General features: G+C 45.5%; 1 protein-coding gene across 1 annotated transcript in view; it reads left to right on the top strand.

Annotated features, from left to right (window-relative positions):
• The window catches only part of LOC119818482 (complement C5-like), a 98,715-nt gene that overhangs the window by 76,800 nt on the left and 451 nt on the right, over positions 1-21,464 (top strand). The window contains exons 31-40 of the mRNA XM_038335894.1: positions 2,816-2,878; positions 6,054-6,135; positions 6,989-7,046; positions 11,411-11,513; positions 12,210-12,284; positions 12,395-12,500; positions 13,433-13,516; positions 15,447-15,536; positions 18,519-18,602; positions 20,105-20,243. Coding sequence (XP_038191822.1) covers positions 2,816-2,878; positions 6,054-6,135; positions 6,989-7,046; positions 11,411-11,513; positions 12,210-12,284; positions 12,395-12,500; positions 13,433-13,516; positions 15,447-15,536; positions 18,519-18,602; positions 20,105-20,243 — 884 coding nt within the window. The remainder of the gene's footprint in view (positions 1-2,815; positions 2,879-6,053; positions 6,136-6,988; positions 7,047-11,410; positions 11,514-12,209; positions 12,285-12,394; positions 12,501-13,432; positions 13,517-15,446; positions 15,537-18,518; positions 18,603-20,104; positions 20,244-21,464) is intronic.

Genomic DNA, 21,464 nt, shown 5'->3' with positions numbered 1-21,464 from the left:
ACCTACTGCGGGTCCCTTTGCCCTTGGTCATGCTTATAGACTTGGACTTAAATCTCTGGACTCCTTTGCCCTTGGTCATGCTCACAGACTGTGACTGACTTGGACTTAAATCTCTAGACTCCTTGCTCCAGGTCTGTTTCCAAGGCTAGACTTTTATTTTAAAGGGAAAACTCTTAATAGGTTCTGAAAATTTCCCAAAGAAAAGGATACATTAGGCAAAATATAGTCTATATTATTATTGCTGCTAATCTACATAGGCGAATGCACCTTTTTCTAATTATCATGTGTGAATTTAGTGCATTTAATACATAAGCAAAGGGGAATATTCCTCACTATCTACATGCCCTACAGATCCTCACTTGTCAAAGTAAAATAGATATGAGAAATAAAACCTAAGCAAAAATCACAAACCAGTGGCTCATAGCAAAATAATTATAATATAATAACAATGACATGACCCTATATCTATGTCAATAATTAGTGATGCAAACATTTCAAATACACATCTGATTTCCTAACCTATTTTGATTTTAAAAAATCTGGCAGCAGGGATGGAGGCACTGGGCATGGCTTTTTCAATCTGTATCGGTCACATGAAATATGCGCATGCATCTGTGTCCATATCTTCTCACCCTCTGGGACTCTGGAGGTGGCTGCAGTGTGACCCCTAGGTGGGGGATCACTTTTGTCCCAAGGAACATTTAGGAATCACCAGAGACACCTGCTCTGAGTCTACGCTCTAAGGAGGAGCCGTGGGTCTGAGCGGCATAGGGCTGTGTCCTGTTTCCCTTTCCTGGGCTGTGGTAAAGCACCCGACACAAACTGCTCCATTCTGGAGCACAGTCCGTAGCCGTGGGAGATGAAGGAGGCAGGAGCTGTATGCAGCTACGGGTGTTTAAGGTCCGGTGAGTAATGTTCAGCTCCCTTGCTCCAGTTTTATGCCCAGAGAATGGCTCCACCCACAGCAGGCAGATCTTCTTGTATAAATTAACATAATCAAGACACTTTCCTACAGACGTGCTCAAGGGCCAACCCAAAGCAGAAAGTACCTCCTTGAGACACTCTGCCTGGGTGATGCTAATTGTGTCAAGCTGACAATGAAAAGGAACCGTCACAGCCTACTTCAGGTAGGCAGCAGGACTTCTCTCCTTAGGAGATGTGATGTGAGGGGCCTTTCCCATCTTAAAATAACACGACCTTGCAGTGAGTGCTGCTTCCACATGAAGCCTGGGCTGCTGCTAGCCAGCTTGGAATTCCTTGCCACAGCTTTTCCTAGAATGTGCCGTGTTTTCCTAGAATGTGTGAGGTTGATGACTAAGCATGGACACTCTAGTTTAAAAGCAGCTGTATCTGGTCTTTATGGCCGCTGCTAAGAGTGGTACTCCAAGAGAAAGAGGAACAGATGAGGTAGAGCATTTCCCAGACTCATTCACCATAAAAACTCAAGCACTCATTCCCTAAGTAACTGCACCTGCATCCTGTGGGGACAGTAGAGGAAATGATCTATTTCCCTAGGTTTACTAAGATTCGAAGGAAAGATTGACGAACTGGAACATGCACCAAGTCCCCTTTGCACCAGTATGCTAGGCAAAGAGAACCGGATGCTGCAAGTGTGGAGGGAAGGGAAGCTAGCTGAGTCTTCAGTCTTGCTCAAAACTATCTCTTTAATAATGTCCCCAAACTATCGAGTCTGTGGGTCATAGCACACCTCCAAAGAGGAGGGCTGCTTAGCTGAATCTGCTAAGCAGAGTAGGAAGAAGAACAGCAAAGAAAGATTTGTAGCAGGATTGGGTGGGGCGGCCAGAGATTTAGGGGAGCGTTCTAGGGGCCAGGAGTAGGGTACCTCGATTTAAGCTAGCACAGGCCAGCAGGAAATGGGAAGATGAGCCATCAAGAGTGGAGGAGAGGGGAAAGGAGGAAGTGGTAAAGGATCAAAGACATTTTGTGGCCACTTGAGAGCCTTGCATCTTGATGTTTATGAAAGCAGTCCACAGCTCGGCAGTGGTGGTGCATTCCTTTAATCCCAGAGGCAGGAGGATCTCTGAGTTCTAGGCCAGCCTGGTCTACAGATTGAGTTCCAGGACAGCCAGGGCTGCATAGAAAAAATGCTGTCTTGAAAAACAACAAGAAGAAAAAAAGAAAGAGAGAGAGAGAGAGAGAGAGAGAGAGAGAGAGAGAGAGAGAGAGAGAGGGAGGGAGGGAGGGAAGGAGGGAGGAAGGGAGGGAGGGAGGGAGGGAGGGCAGGTGGATCTCTGTGAGTTTGAGGCCAGCATGGTCTACAAGAGCTAGTTCCAGGACATCCAGGGCTGTTACAGAGAGAAACCCTGTCTCCAAAAAAAAGAAAAGAAAAGAAAAAAGGAAAGGAGGGAGGGAGGGAGGGAGGGAAGGAAGGAGAAAGAAAAGAAAACAATCCCTATTGGCACGTGAGATGCTAAGTCCTGAACTAGGCTCCAAAAGGAATTTATTCACTTGGAAAAATGAAATAAATATCTAGTTTTTACAATGAATATGTATGTATGTGTATATATACATATAATTAATGAATATCTAGTTTACATAGAATATATTTTTATAGATGACACCTGATGTGTTACTTTGGTTGGCTTGCTAAGGAGGACATCCTGCTTACACATGAAAGGAGGGGTGGAAGGGACCCCGACATCTTTTACTGCCTGCTGCATTCGAATCGCCAATGTCATCCATTTAATTTCTTAAGAACTAAGAGAGAGGCTGTCAGGTCTCCCCCTCTTTTCTTTTCTCTGTCTGCCCTCTATCAAATGGTGAGTGAAATCTTGCTTTCTCTCTCCACCACCAGGTACCTCTCAATGATGACCTCGTCATCACCACAGGATATAGCAATGGCTTGGCAACAGTACATGTGAGTATCTGACTAGTGCCAAGGAACGCTGCTGTTGGCAAAGGTTTCTGTCCTGCCTGGTTCCACAACCGTTCAGTTCCAAAGAAACACACAGAGGTCTATATTAATCATAAACTGGTTGGCCTATTAGCTCAGGCTTCTTATTAACTCTTACATCCTACATTAACCCATAATTCTTGTCTGTGTTAGCCACATGACTTGGTACCTTTTATCAGTGAGGCATTCTCATCTTGCTTTCTCTTTGTCTGGGTGATGACTGCAGACTGAGTTTTTCCTCTTCCCAGAATTCTCCTGTTCTCATCGCCCTGCCTCAACTTCCTGCCTGGCTGCCCCACCTATACTTCCTGCCTGGCTACTGGCCAGTCAGTGTTTTATTAAAACAATACAAGTGACAGGGTACAAGGCCCTTGTTCCACAGCACTTCCCCCTTTTTTCCAAAACAAAAACTCTGAATCTAAGCTCCTTTGTTTAGCTTTTTTTTCAGATCAGTATCCATAACAACTTGTAACCAACACTCTAAACAAAGATAAATATCCATAATCCATTTTTGGGGAATGTGGGCATAGTTTTCCAGGCAACATTTTGCTGATTGGGGGCACTGATAATCTTATGGGGAGCTAAAGAAAATTTAGAATTATGATCAAGTCTGACTGGAGTATTCTGTGAGGCTTGATTGTTTCAGTCAGCAGTCTTGAAGCTGTTCTGAATGTAGAACTCAGAGGACACTCCCACAGAGGAACTCTGAAATGTTAGATCATCTGGGCCATCCACTCCTATCAGAGATTTTTTCAGGAGGTCTTCGTTGATCAAACCCAGAATGAATCCACAACCTCTAATTTCCTGTAGAAACAAAGTCTCTTCTCCAAAGTAACATATATTTTGACTTAAATTTTGAAGTCAAAGCATTTTCAAAATATATGTTATATTAATTCAGAAGCATTTATAATCAAATATCTTTTAGCAGCTGTTGCTCCTTCCTCAACAGTCAAACAATTCAAAGACAACACAAAAACACACAATAGCCATATTCTCTGTGTATTTTCCATCTTTATGTAGCTTTATTTTAAGCTCTATTTCTTTTATTTTTATTTTTAATTTTTGGGGTTTTTTTGAGATAGGGTTTCTCTGTATATCTTTGGCTGTCCTGGAACTCAATCTGTAGACCAGGCTGTCCTTGAACTCACAGAGATCTGCTTTCCTCTGCCTCACAAGTGCTGGGATTAAAGCTGTGTGCCACCACACCCAACTACTCTCTTTCTTTCTTTTTTTAAGGACTTTATCCTTTTTCTTTTCTCTCCCAAGCCTACATATATTTTTAACTACACTATAAACTGTTTAGAGGTTTTCTTCATCTGAATCTATCTTTACTGTATATCTCTCTTTTTCTGAACACATGAGTCTTTAATTTGTTAAGTATATGGCTAGGATTAAAGCTGTGACTTTGACGGCTGGATCTACCCGATATCTTAGCTTTCTGAGAGTCTAGCCTCATGCAGGAGGTACTGGCCAGAGCCATGCTTATTGCTACAACTCTATGGAGTTTCAAAGTCCCTGCCCCCACCAAGAAGCATGTTGTTGACTATTCATAAACACCATTTAAGTGCATTGTGGCAGAGCCTCTTAAAAGGGCTGCAAGGTTTTTGCAGTTAAGCTGAGTCAGGAAGTCTCTCTTAAATGAGAGTGCTTGCCTCTAGAAAACAGAGCCCACCTGAGAAAATGCTGCTACCAAGAAGCCATGCCTAACTCTGTTCTTTTGTGTCTAGAATTACTTCCCATTTTTTTAGGTTTTATGTGGATGTAGTTGTCCATGTTGGCACTATTTGTTGGCAGAGGTTTTGGTCCCGCCCAGTTCCGCAATCATTCAGTCCCAAAGAAACACACAGAGGTCTACATTAATCATAAACTGATTGGCTTAATAGCTCAGGCTTCTTATTAACTCTTACATCCTACATTAACCAATAATTCTTGTCTGTGTTAGCCAAGTGGCTTGGTACCTTTGATCAGTGAGGCGTTCCTCTGCTTCTGGGGGATGACTGCAGACTGAGTCTTTCGTCTTCCCAGAATTCTCCTGTTCTCATTGCCCTGCCTCTACTTCCTGCCTGGTCGCCCTGCCTATACTTCCTGTCTAGCTACTGGCCAACCAGCATTTTATTAAAACAATACAAGTGACAGGATACAAGAGCATTGTCCCACAGCATCTGTTACCAAAATAAAATACTTTGATGCAAAATCATAGAAATATGACTTGGCTCACCATGATAAAGTGGGGATTGTTTATCTAATTCTGTCTTGCTCTCCTGACTGTCCTCAAAGTTGATTTTGGATAATAACTTAGTGGTCCTTATATGCATACCCTCTGCATTTGTGAAAATGTTTGTATATATTACATATAGTCATGCAACTGCCTTGTGATATTTCTGCCAACCATTGACTACATATATTATAGTCTCATAAGGCTGCAACAGTGAATAATGTCATAGCTATCTTAGTTTGTGTAAATATATTCTATGATATTTAGACAACGAAAAAGTTGCCTGATGAATCATTTCTTAGAAAATGTCCCCATTGTTACATGGTACACAGATTTATAAATTTTAAAGTGGCATTTGAGCTCATGAGGCTCATATTGTGCTGTGTGGTTCATAGCATCTCTGTGTATGACCACACAGTCTGCATTTCCTGAGCAGAAATTCACATTCTGTTGGTGTTTTGATAATTTTTCACCTTTAACACATTTACAAGGACTGTTTACACGATAGCACAGAGAAAAACGGGCTTTTTATATTTCCCACGATCCTAGCTGCTGTCGGTGTATCTATTTCTGGCAAACACTCGTCCACACTCATTTACAGTGAGTTGCTTGCCTTGATAGTGTGTGGAGTTGGGAGAACTCTTCTTAGGCTAGCTAAGATTATGGTAAGATATTAAACTGTATGGGCTAAGGAGCAGGTGCTGGGGAGTTCATTTCCAGATCTGACTATATATGGGATCCAAATGAACACTGTGCTTAACCAAAAGTCATCATTTTGTGTTTTCTGATTCTTTGTGTTTGCACGGTAGAGTTATGGACCCATCCACGTGCGCCATTTCCTCTCCTCTCAGCTAGGGCACAGAGTAATGCCTTCTCATTTTCCTGTTTAATGAGGAATCTTCTTGTTATCCTATCCCAACATAGGTAAAAACTGTGGTTCACAAAACTAGTGTCTCTGAGGAATTCTGCAGCTTTCACTTGAAAATTGATACCCAAGACATTGACGGTAAGATGCCCTGGTATGCTCTGTATTTTAGCTACACTTTGAAGATGTCAGGTAGAGAGCATCCCCAACTAGGAAATGTGCGCCTGTGTAAAGAAGATTCTTAATCTAGCTATTCAGTAGGTAGGCATCCAAGAACGCATTCCTACCATTTGTTACAATAGATGCAGCTTTAATAACTGTTACAAACTAGTATCAAGTGATACAGCAGCTAACCTGAATTATTCCCTGTTGGTGCCTTCCTATTGATTACTTCTAAAGAATGTAACAAGTTGTAAAGGCTTAAAATGGAATATTCCTTTGGATTTCTACTGCTTTGCATGTGAGGATTCTATTCCAAGAAACCTCCTCTTCCTGCAGGTTTCTTAGAACCACACTCATTTTCCCTCCCTCATCTTTGCTCTCTAGTACCTATGGTCTTTAAAAAATGTGTCCCCTTCTTTAAACATGCAACCTTCTTGTGCCCCTGCTAGTTTGTTGTCATTTCCATGTCCAAAGTCAAGTCCACCTAGATGTTCCTGTCCTCCTCTGACCCTTGCCCCAGAACCACAATAGGCCTGTTCCTTCAGGAAACTTTCTACACCCACAGACGTGGCCCTCCATCTTTCCAGACCCCCAGACACGCTACTGAGGCCCTCTTTCATCCTTCAGCGGTGAGATATTTGAGAGCAGAGAGCATCTCCAGTGACAGCGGCATCCGCGGTTGTCAGTAGCTTTACAATCTCCAGATTTCAAAATCTTCCAGATCACAAATAGTTTTTAGTTGTGCTTACTTTCTCATAACAACTCCACCCAAACACGCTCCAAAACAAGAAAAAGCAGCTTTGTAACTTGTTTGTGTTTGTCTGTGTGCCAGCCTCCAGCAACCCCAGCCTCAGTGACTCCGGACACAAGCACGTGGTAGCATGTGCCAGGTGAGCCCATTCCACAACATGGAGTGGAAGTTTCTGAGGTCTTGCTTTCACTGCGGAACTTCAATGCCTCCTAACATTTCCCAGGATGCTCAGGTGTTCGTTCGTTCATTTGTTTCTAGTATTCTATTTTGTTTTGTTTTGTTTGTTTGTTGTAGAGATCCTCCTGAGTGCTGGGATTAAAGATGTGTGTCATTTGTTCATTTTTTTAAATGTGGGGTACAGCAAGAATTCTTAAATAGCTTCTTATTCTGGAGGGCAGCTCTGGGTTTGCTCATATATTGTCATCCCTCCTGGGTTTCTGTCTTTTTCTGATTCCTATAGTACAATGACCTTTGTTGTTCTTCCAAAATGGCAGAAGTGTAGTATCGGGAAGCTTCTCAGACATGGCTCCTATTCTGAGGCGATGGGGGTAGGGAGAGTGACTGGGAATGACACTTACCCGCAAAACCTCTGGCCCTTAAAGCCAGCTGCTCTCAGCCCAGGCTGCCCTCTCGGGTCAGAAACTTCAGAAACACTAAGGCTAAGGCCCCATCTAGCGCAGCCCACATTGAGACTCTTGCTATCAAACCATCTGCTGGCAAAACGGCCGCTATATTAGTTTCTTGTTGCTGCTGGCAGAATTATGGCTTGCTCTGTTTTAGCCCCTGTCACCATCAATCACCTCCTTCTCTGATTCGCCTTCATTTTGCTTTTATAAACTGTCTTGCGAGTCCAGTGAACGCCTCCAAATATCCCAGGACTCCCCATCCTGAATCAAATCACATTGCCACATGACATCACAGGTTCAGATTAGGACGTGAGAATCTTTGGAGACCAAAGAGTCTGCTCACCACGGCCTCAAAAGTGTGTGCTGCTCACCATGGCCTCCTTCCTAGTGTGTATGTAAAGTGTGCGCTGCTCACCATGGCCTCCTTCCTAGTGTGTGTACAATGTTCACCACAGTCTCCTTCCCTATTGTGTGTGTAAACTGTGCACACTTCTGGTTTTAGCGAGCACAGAGTGAACCATTGGTAACCAAGCCAGACCTAAGACAAACTCCTTCATCTTTCCATAACCTCCCAGGGCCACCTGCCAAGTTCCGTCTCTATAAATCTCAATATTGTCAATATTCTGTAAAGCCTAAACCATATTTTGTTGGCTGTACATACTGTAATCACACATGATACCAAAGAACCCAATGTGGACCAAGAAAGTTGGTACAAAATATAACTAGATCCTAACTGAATGGTCTTTTGTGGCAACAGGAAGCCCTTGTTTTAGAAATAAAGGAAGTAAACAGTCACGTTCTCCATCAGCAGCAGAGGCAAGGCCTCAGCGCCCTGACTCCCGGTGCCGCTCCCAGCTTCTGACTACCTCTTTCCATCTATATACTCCGTTCCATTAATCCCAAGAAGAGCTGCCTTCCGCTGCCCCCGTCCCAGCAATTCTTCACCTATCATCTTGAGCCTCTCACTTCTCTGGATTTCTCACCACCATGCTCCATTTCCTGCAGGACGCCTTTCTTCCCTCCTTATTTCCTTCCTTCTGCACTCCCTCCCTCCCTCCCTCCCTCCCTCCCTTCTTTCCTTTCTTCCAGTTTCTTTACTTCCGCCCTTGACAAGTTTTGCCCTCTGCTTCTTCTCCCAGTGTCTTCCTGCTGAGGTCACCTCCTCCCAGCTGCTGTCTTCAAGCTAGCCCACTGCTCCTCTTGAGTCCCCGTAGCTGGGGATGGGCCAGTCCCACGGCTGTCTTTGAAGCCTGTGACACTTGTCTTAGCAAACACCTAGGAGAGCTAGAATCAGTGCCCAGGACTGACAAAGTGACATCTGGAGCTCTGGGACAAGGGTGACACCCTTGCGGGTAGTCCTTCCCCCAAACATTCCGATGATCCTCAGCAGAGCCCATAGCTTCATCCTCTGGCCCCGCCTATAAAGCACATTGATCTGTCTTGCCTCCGAGTTTCTGCCAGTTCCTATTGTCCCCAACCCTGCCGTACAGAAAAACGCACTTTCGAAGTCTTTCCTTGGACTCCCTTGGGAGGATGCCTGGTCCCAGTTGTCAAAGTTCAGAAGAGCGAGAGAAGCTATGGTGCTAGATAGCGTATCTTTTGCATGTTGCTTTGGTTTTGCTTTGGGTTTTTTTTTTTTTTGCTTGTTTGTTTGTTTACAAATTAATGACAGAGGGTTCTAAAAAGGCAGGTTGAAGTTGGTTTTGGAACTACGACACTGACAGTTAGCTTGGGTGGATTCCAAAGGAATGAGACAGTCCTTAATTCTCTCCTGATTAATTTGCCAGCACACTGTCTGTACATTCAGAAGCCTCTTTTGTGTATTTAGTTTTTCGGGGTTTTTTTAACCTCTTGGTAGACTCATAAGAAAAGGGGAGGGGGCAGGGAAGGATTTCATTTCTACAACAAAATGCCTTTGGGGAAGATTGCTGGTTTTGGCAGCAGGCAAAGGGCTTCTGGAACTAAGGATTTCTGTTGCACGATTGAAACAGTCCCCATGGCAACCAGTCATCAAGCTCTGCCAATCTTTTCATAGACACTCTCAACCCAGGAGGCCCTTTTGCATCCTGTAGATGTTGTATTTGCATCTGTGAGCCAGAAATCTCTGCTTCTTCCCATCCAATTAAGGACATGCTCAGATGTCAAGGCACCGGGCAAAGGCATCCCATGTTCCCTTCTAAATGGTTCCTCTGGTGGGAATGGAGTTACATTTTTATGAGTCAGGGATAATTTTTTTAGTGCCTTTAATTGTTGTGATAAATGAGATTTTCTTTTACTCGTAAGAGCTGGTTTGAGTGCACTTCACGGGTGACTGAGGAAAAGATGTGTGTGCGTGGCTACCTCTTCGCCTCCCATGCCACCTGTGTTTCCCTAAGACCCATTGGGTGAAATGATTTGTGAGGTACCTACTCACCTCCTCTCTTCCAAGCCCCGCTCTGCTACAGCAGGCAGCTGCTTTTGAGCATCCTGAGGTATGGCTGGGGCCCAGGGGTCATCTTGTGCCACTAGCTCCTTCCCCACCTCCTCCTCACCCGCCCTTCTCAGTCATCTGACTGCCACTGGGAACACTGAGCCTCTGCTTCTCAAAGCCCGCGAGTCAGAAAGATGGTTTGAATCACTTGGCTGTACTTCTCACAGTGGCTTTCACAAATAAGAAAATAATCTGTGGCTATTGTTCAGTAAAACTGGGACAAGACCCAGATTTCCTGATCCCCTTTCAGAGAGAGAGGGAGCAAGAAAGGGAGAGGGAGCAAGGGAGGGAGGGAGGGAGGGAGGGAGGGAGGGAGGGAGGGAGAGGGAGGGAAAGAGAGAGAGAATTTCTATTTTACCTACTTTGCTTTATCTTAACTTCAAACTACCAAAATTCCTACATAAGAATCTTTGAAACACCAAGTTTTTCGTGACGTACCCATGCTTGAAAACTTAGAAAACAGGCAAGAGCAAAGGAAAGAAGGAATATAGCCAAGCATAGTCTCACCACACAGATAAAGGAACGGTAGGGTTTGGGTTAGGGTTAGGGTTTCTGTTAGGGTTAGGGTTAGGGGTTAAGGTTAGGGCTAGGATTAGGGTTTGGGTTAGGATTAGTGTTTGGGTTACTGTTTGGATTAGGTTAGGGTTTGTCTTAGAGTTAGTGTTTGGGTTACTGTTTTGGTTAGGTTATGGTTATTGTTAGCATTTGTGTTAGTGTTTGGGTTAGGTTAGGGTTGGGTTAGGAGTTGTATTAGGGTTATGAGTTAGGGTCACTGTTTGGGATGGGATTAGCTTTGGTTATGGTTTGTCTTATGGTTAGTTTGACTTAAGATTGTTTTGGGTTATTTTAGGGTTTTCTTTATGACAAATAACTCATATTTTACTTGAAAATAGTTGTTATAAAAAAGAACCAGAATAACAATTAAGAAACTGATTCATAGACTTTTCCACTGAAGCAGCTGTGTGACCTCAGCCAGATGCCGCATTCCAGTCAGAATGTCATCTGCTTTTGTGGAGTGGATGATTTCTCTGCTTCGTGCTGGTGTTGCTGGCCAAGGAAATCTTTGGAATAGATTGCCCAAAGACCCTCTGCAGCTCTAACCCTCACCATTTCTGATCCACATACCACAGCACATAGAACTAAATCTAACTGAAAGGCTGGTGGGTGGCAGGCACAGTGGTGCACACTGTTAATCTCAGCACTTGGGAAGGAAGAGTTTGAGACCAGCCTCCACTACATAGCTCCATAGTCTCGGGGAGCCAAGACTACATTGTGAGGTACTGTCTCAAAAAATACATGCATGCATACATACATACATACACACACACACAAAGACTGTTAAGGAATGAGGCCCTTTCTTTAAAAATCTTATAATTTAATCCTTCCCTCAATCTCTGATTTGTTTAGCTACAAGGCCAGCAAGGGGGAGTCAGCATCCGGGTCCTCCCACGCAGTGATGGATATCTCTCTGCCAACTGGAATTGGAGCAAACCAAGAAGATTTACGTGCTGCAAGTGTTTCTTTTGAGATGCTGTGAATGTTGGGGTTTCTTTCCTATTTTATTTTATGGGCAAATTTATATTCTTTTACTTTAATACCTCACTCTTGTACAGTTACCCAAAATATTCTTCCCAAAACAAAAATCTATGATTTTATGAAAATGAAAAGGAGCGTCACTTAACCAAAGCATGTGAGCATGCGCAACAATGGGAGCACACCAGCAGTGGGAGCACGCGCAACAATGGGAGCACACCAGCAGTGGGAGCACACTCAGCAATGGGAGCACGCACAGCAATGGGAGCAGTGCAGCAATGGGAGCACGCACAGCAATGGGAGCAGCACAGCAATGGGAGCAGTGCAGCAATGGGAGCACGCACAGCAATGGGAGCAGCACAGCAATGGGAGCACACCAGCATTGGGAGCACGCGCAGCATTGGGAGCACACACAACAATGGGAGCACACCAGCAGTGGGATCACGAGCAGCAATGGGAGCACACCAGCAGTGTGAGCATGCACAGCAGTGGGAGCACATACAGCAATGGGAGCACACGCAGCAATGTGCACAGAGAGTCCAGAAGGAGGGACCGTCCTTCAACTCAGAGTGGCGGAGCATACTCTAGCTTTATCCGGGAGGAAATGTAATTAAACACAAAGATGAGAAAGTAAATTCAAGTGCTCTCTCTCTCTCTCCTCTTTCTTCCTTAGCTTGTGGAAGGAGTGGATCAACTCCTGACTGATTACCAGATCAAAGATGGCCATGTTATTCTGCAACTGAATTCAGTAAGCTCCGCCTCCCGGCACTCCTGCCTCCCATCACACCCCTACAGGCTGAGCCATTGTGAATACCTCTTCCCCCACAACTCCCTTACAACCTTGAATTTGTCCAACAGATTCCCTCCAGAGATTTCCTTTGCGTCCGATTCCGGATATTTGAACTTTTCCAAGTTGGGTTTCTGAACCCTGCTACCTTCACCGTGTATGAATATCACAGACCAGGTAAGCAGCGCTGCTCAGCGCTACAGTTTCCTCTGACTCTGTTTCCAAGGGAGGTCTTCTTAGAACCAACTTCGGAAAGTCCAACCTGAACACTCATTTTTAATACTACATTCAAATGACTTCGTGATCAAGCCGATCGGTTCATGTCTCAGTCCTTAACTTCTTCCTTTTTAAAATAATTGGACTATACTACCTACCCTCAATGGTAAAATGTTTTGCCTCAAGTTCCTTTGTGGCAGTCACTGTCCCTTGAATCCCTGCTCTCTAAAGGAGCCCAGTTGCTGTTCCAACTTCTTCACCCTCTCAGAACAACCACCGCCCTTTCTGTATTCTCTTCACAGCTGGCCCACAGATCTACAGTCGCCACCCGCACAGAAATTATTTTTCTACCATTCTCACCAGCCCACACATGTTCACCCTCAGCATCCTGCACATGTGAACTTAACTCAGCTCCTTGTGAGAAGTGATGTCATTACACAGCTTTTCATCCACTTGGGCAGTTGTGTTCATTTAGAAAACCCTTACATGGAACAAACACTGACCTTGGCTTTACCTTCTGAGATCACATAGAACATATCTAGTCCCTCTTCTCATATATATGCATATATGTGTATGTGTGTATGTATATATCACATGTCTCATATGTAAGTGTTCACTCCTCTAGCCTAAGTAGTTGTAATTCCCTCAAAAGATCCTGAAGTAATATAATTTACTTTTCTCTCATTCTTGGGAGCACTTTCGTTCTAAGAAATGAGTATTGAACAGTAAAATTCCAAGCATGGAGCCAAAATAACCAAGTAGAGTTAGGAGGGTTCTGTGGGGACAGGGACCCTTCTGGGACAGCCAGTTGGCACAGACAGTCTCTGAAGCCCCTTGTAGGAGATTCAGTATCAGCCCAGCCACTTCTTGTAACCGTGTCTCCGTTTCCACAGACAAGCAGTGCACCATGTTCTATAGCACCTCTGACAGCAGACTCCAGAGAGTTTGTGAAGGAGCAGCATGCCAATGTGTGGAAGGTGACGTATCTTACACTGCCTGTCCCTGTCTGAAGGGATGCTTGGAACACTGTTTAGCCAAGCCATAGTTTCTTAGAAGTAGATATATAATCTTAGCTGACTGAAAAGTAATGATTCCCTAGGCCTCTTCCTTACAGCTCCCAAACACCCTGGTGGGACCTGGTGGGACCTGGTGGGACCTGGTGGGACCCTAGTGGGACCCTAGTGGGACCCTGGTGGGACCCTGGTGGGACCTGGTGGGACCTGGTGGGACCCTGGTGGGACCCTGGTGGAACCCTGGTGGGACCCTGGTGGGATCCTAGTGGGACCTGGTGGGACCCTGGTAAGACCTGGTGGGACCCTGGTGGGACCCTGGTGGGACCTGGTGGGACCCTGGTGGGACCCTGGTAAGACCTGGTGGGACCTGGGTGGGACCCGGGTAAGACCTGGTGGGACCCTGGTGGGACCCTGGTAGGACCTGGTGGGACCCTGGTGGGACCCTGGTAAGATCTGGTGGGACCCTGGTGGGACCCTGGTGGGACCTGGTAGGACCTGGTGGGACCTGGTGGGACCCAGGTGAGACCTGGTGGGACCCTGGTGGGACCCTGGTGGGACCTGGTGGGACCCTGGTGAGACCTGGTGGGACCTGGTGGGACCCTGATGGGACCCTGGTGGGACCTTGGTGGGACCCGGGTGAGACCTGGTGGAACCCTAGTGGGATTCTGGTAAGACCTGGTGGGACCTGGTGGAACCCTGGTGGGACCCGGGTGGGACCCGGGTGGGACCCTGGTAAGACCTGGTGGGACCCTGGTGGGACCCTGGTAGGACCTGGTGGGACCCTGGTGGGACCCTGGTAAGATCTGGTGGGACCCTGGTGGGACCCTGGTGGGACCCTGGTGGGACCTGGTAGGACCTGGTGGGACCTGGTGGGACCCGGGTGAGACCTGGTGGGACCCTGGTGGGACCCTGGTGGGACCTGGTGGGACCTGGTGGGACCCGGGTGAGACCTGGTGGGACCTGGTGGGACCCTGATGGGACCCTGGTGGGACCCTGGTGGGAGCCGGGTGAGACCTGGTGGAACCCTAGTGGGATTCTGGTAAGACCTGGTGGGACCTGGTGGAACCCTGGTGGGACCTGGTGGGACCTGGTGGGACCCTGGTGGAACCCTGGTGGGACCTGGTGGGACCTGGTGGGACCTGGTAGGACCCTATACAAGAGCAGAAACTCCATCCATACAACTGCTGAGTGTCCTGGGTGGACATAATGTCGTTTCCTTTTTGCTTTCACCTAATTTTTTCTCATCAAAGGACCATAATCAAAGATAACAAAGATACTGGGTAGGCCACTAAGACTTCCTCTCTGTCTTTTAATTCTAGTTAATGGGATTTTCTGTCACTTCTCCAAGTGACAGAATTCTGTCTCTTTGAAATCAAAGGCCCTTTTGGGAACTTACCAAAGCTCATCAGAAATCAGCATGGTTTCTCTGTGAGTTTAGGTTGGTTTTGGTTTTGATTGGTTTGCCCATCTAGTATGATTTGTTTATTTGTGTTTGTTTTGTTGTTTTGGGTTACTTCTTGTTTTTATGCCTCTTAGGTCCTTGTTGTATCACCTTATAGCTACAATCAAATCATCATTTTGCATTTCATTAGATTCCTAAAATGGAAAGCTACTCCCTGCTTGCTTCCTTCACAGGAAGGGTGTGCTTTTCTGATGAGCTGGCTGTGGAATTAACAACCACATAATAATAAGTCTGCATTTAAGGCCTTGGTTGGCTGGTTTAACTTTTGCCTTATATAATGTTTCACTCCATTAAAGAGAAGAAAATGGACAGGTCTTAGGAATCTGACATTTGTAAGAAAGGATCCCAGCTTGTCTCAGGGCTCATGGGAGATTCATACAGAGAGCGCCCCTTCTGTCCACTAACCTGTCACCCACTCTCCACACAATCTAGCTGACTGTGGGCAGCTGCAGGCAGAGCTGGACCTGTCTATCTCTGCAGACAAAAGGAAAGAAACAGCGTGTAAACCAGAGATTGCATATGGTAAGTGCAGACATTCAACAAGACTTAAACATGAAATTTCATCATATGTGTTCATATAGAAATATGGAAATATGGAACACTGCATGTTAGTGGCATTGTGTGGATAGAACATTTCTTTGAGTCCCATGAAGGAAAATGTCATCAAATTTCAGCATTAAGGTACAAAGTTATATGGTATTCAGCAAAGAAGTATGATTTTTCCATTAAAGATAATCAGAGAGACAAGCGTCCAGCAAAACATTTCCCCTACCAGGTCCTTCTCAAAAGATGTACTACACTTATTCCAAGAAAACATTTGAAAAAAACCACAGAAGTTGGGGCCTAAGGAACGGCTCAGTGGTTAGGCATATGTAATGTTCGCCCATAGACACCCATGCTGGACAGCTGCCAACCTCCTATAATTCCCTCTCCAGTGATCCAAGATGTCTGTCCTCCATGAGCAACTGCATTTGTGTGTGCTAACGCACCCCCCACCATACATACCAAATTTAAAAATAACAAGAAAGGAAGGAATGAAGGTATAGTCAGAAACTGCACGTTCATTTCCTGGCTGCCAAGACCCGAACAATCACACAGAAACTACAATACTGTTTGGCCAATAGCTTAGGCATATTCCTAGCTAGCTCTTACATCTTAAATTAACCCATTTCTATTAATCTGTATACCACCAAGAGGCTGTGGCCTACCGGTAAGTTTCTGGCATCTTTCTCCTTTGGCAGCTACATGGCATCTGCCTGACTCTGCCTTCTTTCTCCCAGCATTCAGTTTAGTTTTCCTGCCTATCTCTATTCTGCCCTGCCCATAGGCCAAAGTAGCTTCTTTATTAACCAATGGTAATAAAATATTCACAGCATACAGAGGGAAATCCCATACCACAAAGGCAAGCAGGAAGGAAGGAAGGAAGGAAGGAAGGAAGGAAGGAAGGAAGGAAGGAAGTCCATAGAGTCTTAGGATCTCAGCAATGGGTTCTTCCAGTGGAGACAGTAGAGTAGGGGGCTACTAAATAATTTTTGATATGTACAGAGTTGCTGTCTGTGCTTGGGGTTCTCCTCATTTCTCATTATCCAGAGCTCAGATCTAAGTTCACAAGGATGGCTAGAGGCTGTAGCAAGTCCCTGAGAGAATTAAACCCTTCTGGTGATTTAAATGAGAATGACCTTCATAGACTCCATACATTTGAAAACTTGGTCCTTAGTTGGTAGACCTGTTTGGGAAGGAGGTATGTCACTGGGGACAGGCTTCAGAGTTCCCAAAGTCCATTTATTCCGAGGTTCTCTCTCTCTCTCTGGAGGGTCAAGATACAAGCGGTTCTGTCTCCATGCCTTTGCTCTGTTATCATGGGTCCTAACACTGAAGTCATAGTCCACAAATAAACTCTTCCTTCTGAGTAGCTTTGATCCATGTATCTTATCACTGCAGTAGAAAACTAAATAACTAAAAAAATTGACTTGGGGGTTAGAGTACTAGCTGCTCTTCCAGAGGACCCAGGTTCAATTCCCAGCACCCACATAGTTGTCTGTAACTATCTACAACTCCAGTATGGAGGAAAAAGAAGAAAGGAAGGGAGGGAAGGAGAGAGGGAGGGAGGGAGGGAGGGAGGGAGGGAGGGAGGGAGGGAGGGAAAAAAACTAAATAAGTCGCTCCTTTATCTTTGGAGTCAGATGCTGCCCATTGTGGTACGGGGAGCGTCTGCCTGCCTACCATTCCTTGTGTCTATTTTCAGATGTTTCTGGTTTGCGTTTGGGGTGTTTTGTGGGGGGGCTAATATTATATACTATTATTTTCAAATTCTTTCAGGAGACTGTTCTTTCCAGTTTAAACACACACACAGCTGGTTTGGCTTTTTTGTATGTTTTATTTGTGGTTTTTCGCTGGACATCTTAGTTCCTTTTCCATTGCTGCAATAAAATACCATGACAAATGTAGGGAGAAAAGCTTCGTGTGGCTTGTTATCCCCACCGTGGTGAGAAGACATGACCGCAGCAGGGAAGGCACATTGCATCTTTACTCAGGAAACTGAGAGGGAACAGGAAGTGAGCCTTGTCTATAAAGCTGTAGGGCCCACCTCTAGTGACTGCTTCTTCCACAAGGGCTTCATTTCTTAAAGGTTCCACAATCTTTCCAACCAACTGGGAAACAACCATTCAAACACATGATCTTTTTATTTTATTAAAGGACTTATTTATTATGTATACAGTGTTCTGGATGCATATACTGCACTCCAGAAGAGGGCGCCAGATCTCATTACAGATGGTTGTGAGCCACCATGTGGTGGCTGGGAATTGAACTCAGGACCTCTGGAAGAGCAGCCAGTGCTCTGAACCTCTGAGCCATCTCTCCAGCCCCAAACACATGATGATACAGAGGACATCTCACACTCAGCCCAAACATGAGTTTCATAAGGACCCTTTAGAGCAGGAGTTCTCAACCTGTGGGTCACAGGTTGAATATCAGATATGTACATTATGATTCATAACAGTAGAAAAATTAAAAAATTTTATTAATTTTTAAAATAATTTTATGGTTGGAGTCACCACAACTTGAGAACTGTATTAGACGGTCTCAGCCTTAGGAAGGCTGAGAACCACTGATCTACAGCATCAAACCACCGTCACTATTTCCAGTGAAGAAACTGAGGCTCAAGGAGGTTAAACGTTTGCCCAAGGCCACAAGGGACATAATGACAGGAATGGAGTGACCCTGGTCCTGCTGCTGCTGCTGTCATGATCTGCAGAATCAATTTCTGTTATCCGAAGGAACTTCATTTCCTTCCTTTGAATTCTTCTTCACTTCTTTTTTCTAATCTGTTAATTGGCTGAGGGGTTTGGGAAGATCCATGAAATAACTGAGCTGCACCCCAGGGTGCCCTGATACCTGCCACCCACGTTCCTCCTCCGATGACAAGCCCTGGCTTCTCCTGGAGGTAGCACTGGTGGTGTTCAGTAGGAGTTGCCTCATTTTGTCCTATTTTGTTTTTACCAGCTTATAAAGTTAGGATCACATCCACCACTGAAGAAAACGTTTTTGTCAAATACACTGCGACTCTTCTGGATATTTACAAAACAGGTGAGATCTGCTCTCCCCACCTCAGCATTTAGTGCATCGTACCAGTCAGACACTGTGTCGGATGTGGGTGCCAGACACTGTGTTGGACATGGGAGCCAGGGTCTGCGTCAGACGTGGGTGCCAGGGTCTGCGTCGGACGTGGGGGCCAGGGACTGCATCGGACATGGAGGCCAGGCGGCGTCAGACATGGGGACAATGACTTGAAAACCGTCACAGGGTTTCACCCTCATGAAGTTTCTATTTCTCATTGAATTCTCTTGTCACAGATTTCAGCAAATGCTGTGTCAACATAACCATCGTTAGCTTTTGTGTTCCATTTAAGTTTCTTAAAACACATTTTATCACATTCATTTGCGCATGTGTGTGTATATGTGACATACATGGGGAAGTCAGAGGACGACTTGCAGGAGTTGGTGCTCTCCTTCCACCGTGTAACATCTGAGCCTTGAACTTAGGTCATCAGGCTTGGAGCTGAGTACCGTTCCCTGCTGAGTCAGCTTGCTGACCCTTAGAACACACCTAAAATGAAATAATCGTTGATTAAGTAGCTTAAGCTTATATTGCCTTGTTGATATCTCCAAACAGCCAATTTCTCATTTGAGTAAATATAAATTCTGCAATAAGTAGGACCTTAAGTCTACAATAGTAATATGTTTTTACTGATGTGTAGCTTTGTAAATTCTGTCATGATGTCGGAAGATCCTTGGCAGAGGGAGGAAGAGGAAAGGGGAGGGGAGGGGGAGATTAGATGAATTAAGGTGTAGAGATATAAAAGAGGCAAGGGAGGGGCTGGGGATAGCTTGGTGGTAGAATGCTTCCCTAACAAGTTCAAGACCCTGAGTCAATCTCTGTTACTATTATAGCAAAGGACCAAGCAGGGCTTGGCTGATATTGTAAGAAGTGAAGTGGGCTTAAACATACGTGAAACTCAGCAGGCTAAACATGGAGAAGATTGCCTTCTGGGTAGAAGCAACACGCCCTGGCTACTTCTGAGTCCTTTAGGAATCCAAAAGTTATCTTCCACAAAACTTGCCAGCATTTCACATCACACGCTTTTCTAGAAAGCTGACCATTGCCAGCTACCAAATTTGCCCCTAATTATGAACATAGCACGTGGACATAAATACTGCACAACTGTTGAACAGTCATCCTGGATCCATGAGAAATAGTAACACCGAACGACTCTTACTTTGCCCTCAGAACTTTTCATATGTTAGCCCATTTAGCGTTCCTAGTAGTTCTGCAGAAATATCGTCATATTCAGATGAGGGGACTGAGTGAGCCCTTACTAGAGGGCTCATAAATCGGTAAGCAGAGCCATACAGCGGGAAGTAGCACTTGTGGGGTTTAACCCAGAAAGCCTGACTGTGGTCTCAACCACAGGGGTAGTGCCTCTCTCCACCAGTGTTTGATTTCATGGCCACAGGAACTGGGCAGCTCAAGAGAGTTCATGACGCAGCATTAAAATGTGACTATGCTAACCTTCCATCCGTGTCTCTCAGGGGAAGCCGCTGCTGAGAAGGACTCTGAAATCACCTTCATTAGAAAGATGAGCTGTGGCAACGCCGCTCTGGTGAAGGGGAAGCAGTACCTCGTCATGGGCAAAGAGGCTCTGCAAATCAAGCACAACTTCAGTTTCAAGTGAGTCACCAGCATTCGCAGCCCGGCCTCTTCTCCAACCCGGGCGTCGCTCTTTCTCCACTACTCTCGCACTCCAGCCTGCGATGCCTCAAGTTCAGCCCACAAAGCATTCTGAGTACGAACGAAGTATGTGGGATTCCACAGCACCTGCAGCCTTGGCTGAGAGCTCAGCCATCCAAGTGAGGCAGCCTGATGAGGAACTGAGAGCGCAGGTCCACATCCCGGCCACCCGCCAGCTCCCTCAGTGTGCAAAGTCCCTAGCATAGAGAGAACGTTAAGACACGCCTTATCACCTGCACAGAGTGGGGCTGGGGGCGGAGACGACAGCGTTGTCTGTGAAGCGCTTGCTGTGTGAGCATGAGGAACTGAGATCAATGACCAGAACCCACACTAAAAAAAAATGTAAAAAAGCAAAACAGGCATTCGGAGCTGGAGAGGCAGCTCAGTGCTTGAGAGCCCTGGCTGTTGTTCCAGAGGCCCCAGTTCAATTCCCTGCACCACCATCTGTAACTCTAATTGCAGAGGAACTAATGCTCTCGTCTGGTCTCTGCAGGTACCAGGCATCACATGTGGTGCACAAACATCCAGGCAGACAAAACACCCACACACATAAAATAATAATAAACAAAAACCAGGCATGGTGGTACACACTTGAGATCTCAGTGCTGCAGAGACAGAGACAGGTGGAACCCTGGGGTTTGCAGGGCAGGCCACCACACCCTTTTGGCAAGTTCTAGGCCAGTAAGAGGTTTTGTCTTTAAAAGGATAAATGTAGACAGTGTCTGAGGAATAGCACCCAAAGCTGACATCTGGCTTCTACAAGTGCCTGCACACAAGTATAGACACTCACTCCTACACTACACATTCACACACACACACACACACACACACCACGTACAGTCACACACAAACACTCATACACATACCGCATACACACATTCACACACACACACCATGTATACTCACACACACTCATACACGTACCACATACACACATTCACACACACACCATGTACACTCACACACAAACACTCATACACATACCGCATACACATATTCACACACACACACACCATGTATACTCACACACACTCATACACATACCACATACACACATTCACACACACCATGTACACTCACACACAAACACTCATACACATACCACATACACACACTCATTCATACACACACCATACACTTATACACACTACACAGTACACA

The sequence above is a fragment of the Arvicola amphibius genome, chromosome 7 (assembly GCF_903992535.2).
Source record: "Arvicola amphibius chromosome 7, mArvAmp1.2, whole genome shotgun sequence".
In the NCBI taxonomy this organism is placed as follows: domain Eukaryota; kingdom Metazoa; phylum Chordata; class Mammalia; order Rodentia; family Cricetidae; genus Arvicola; species Arvicola amphibius.
This window is presented reverse-complemented; position numbering and strand designations above follow the sequence as displayed.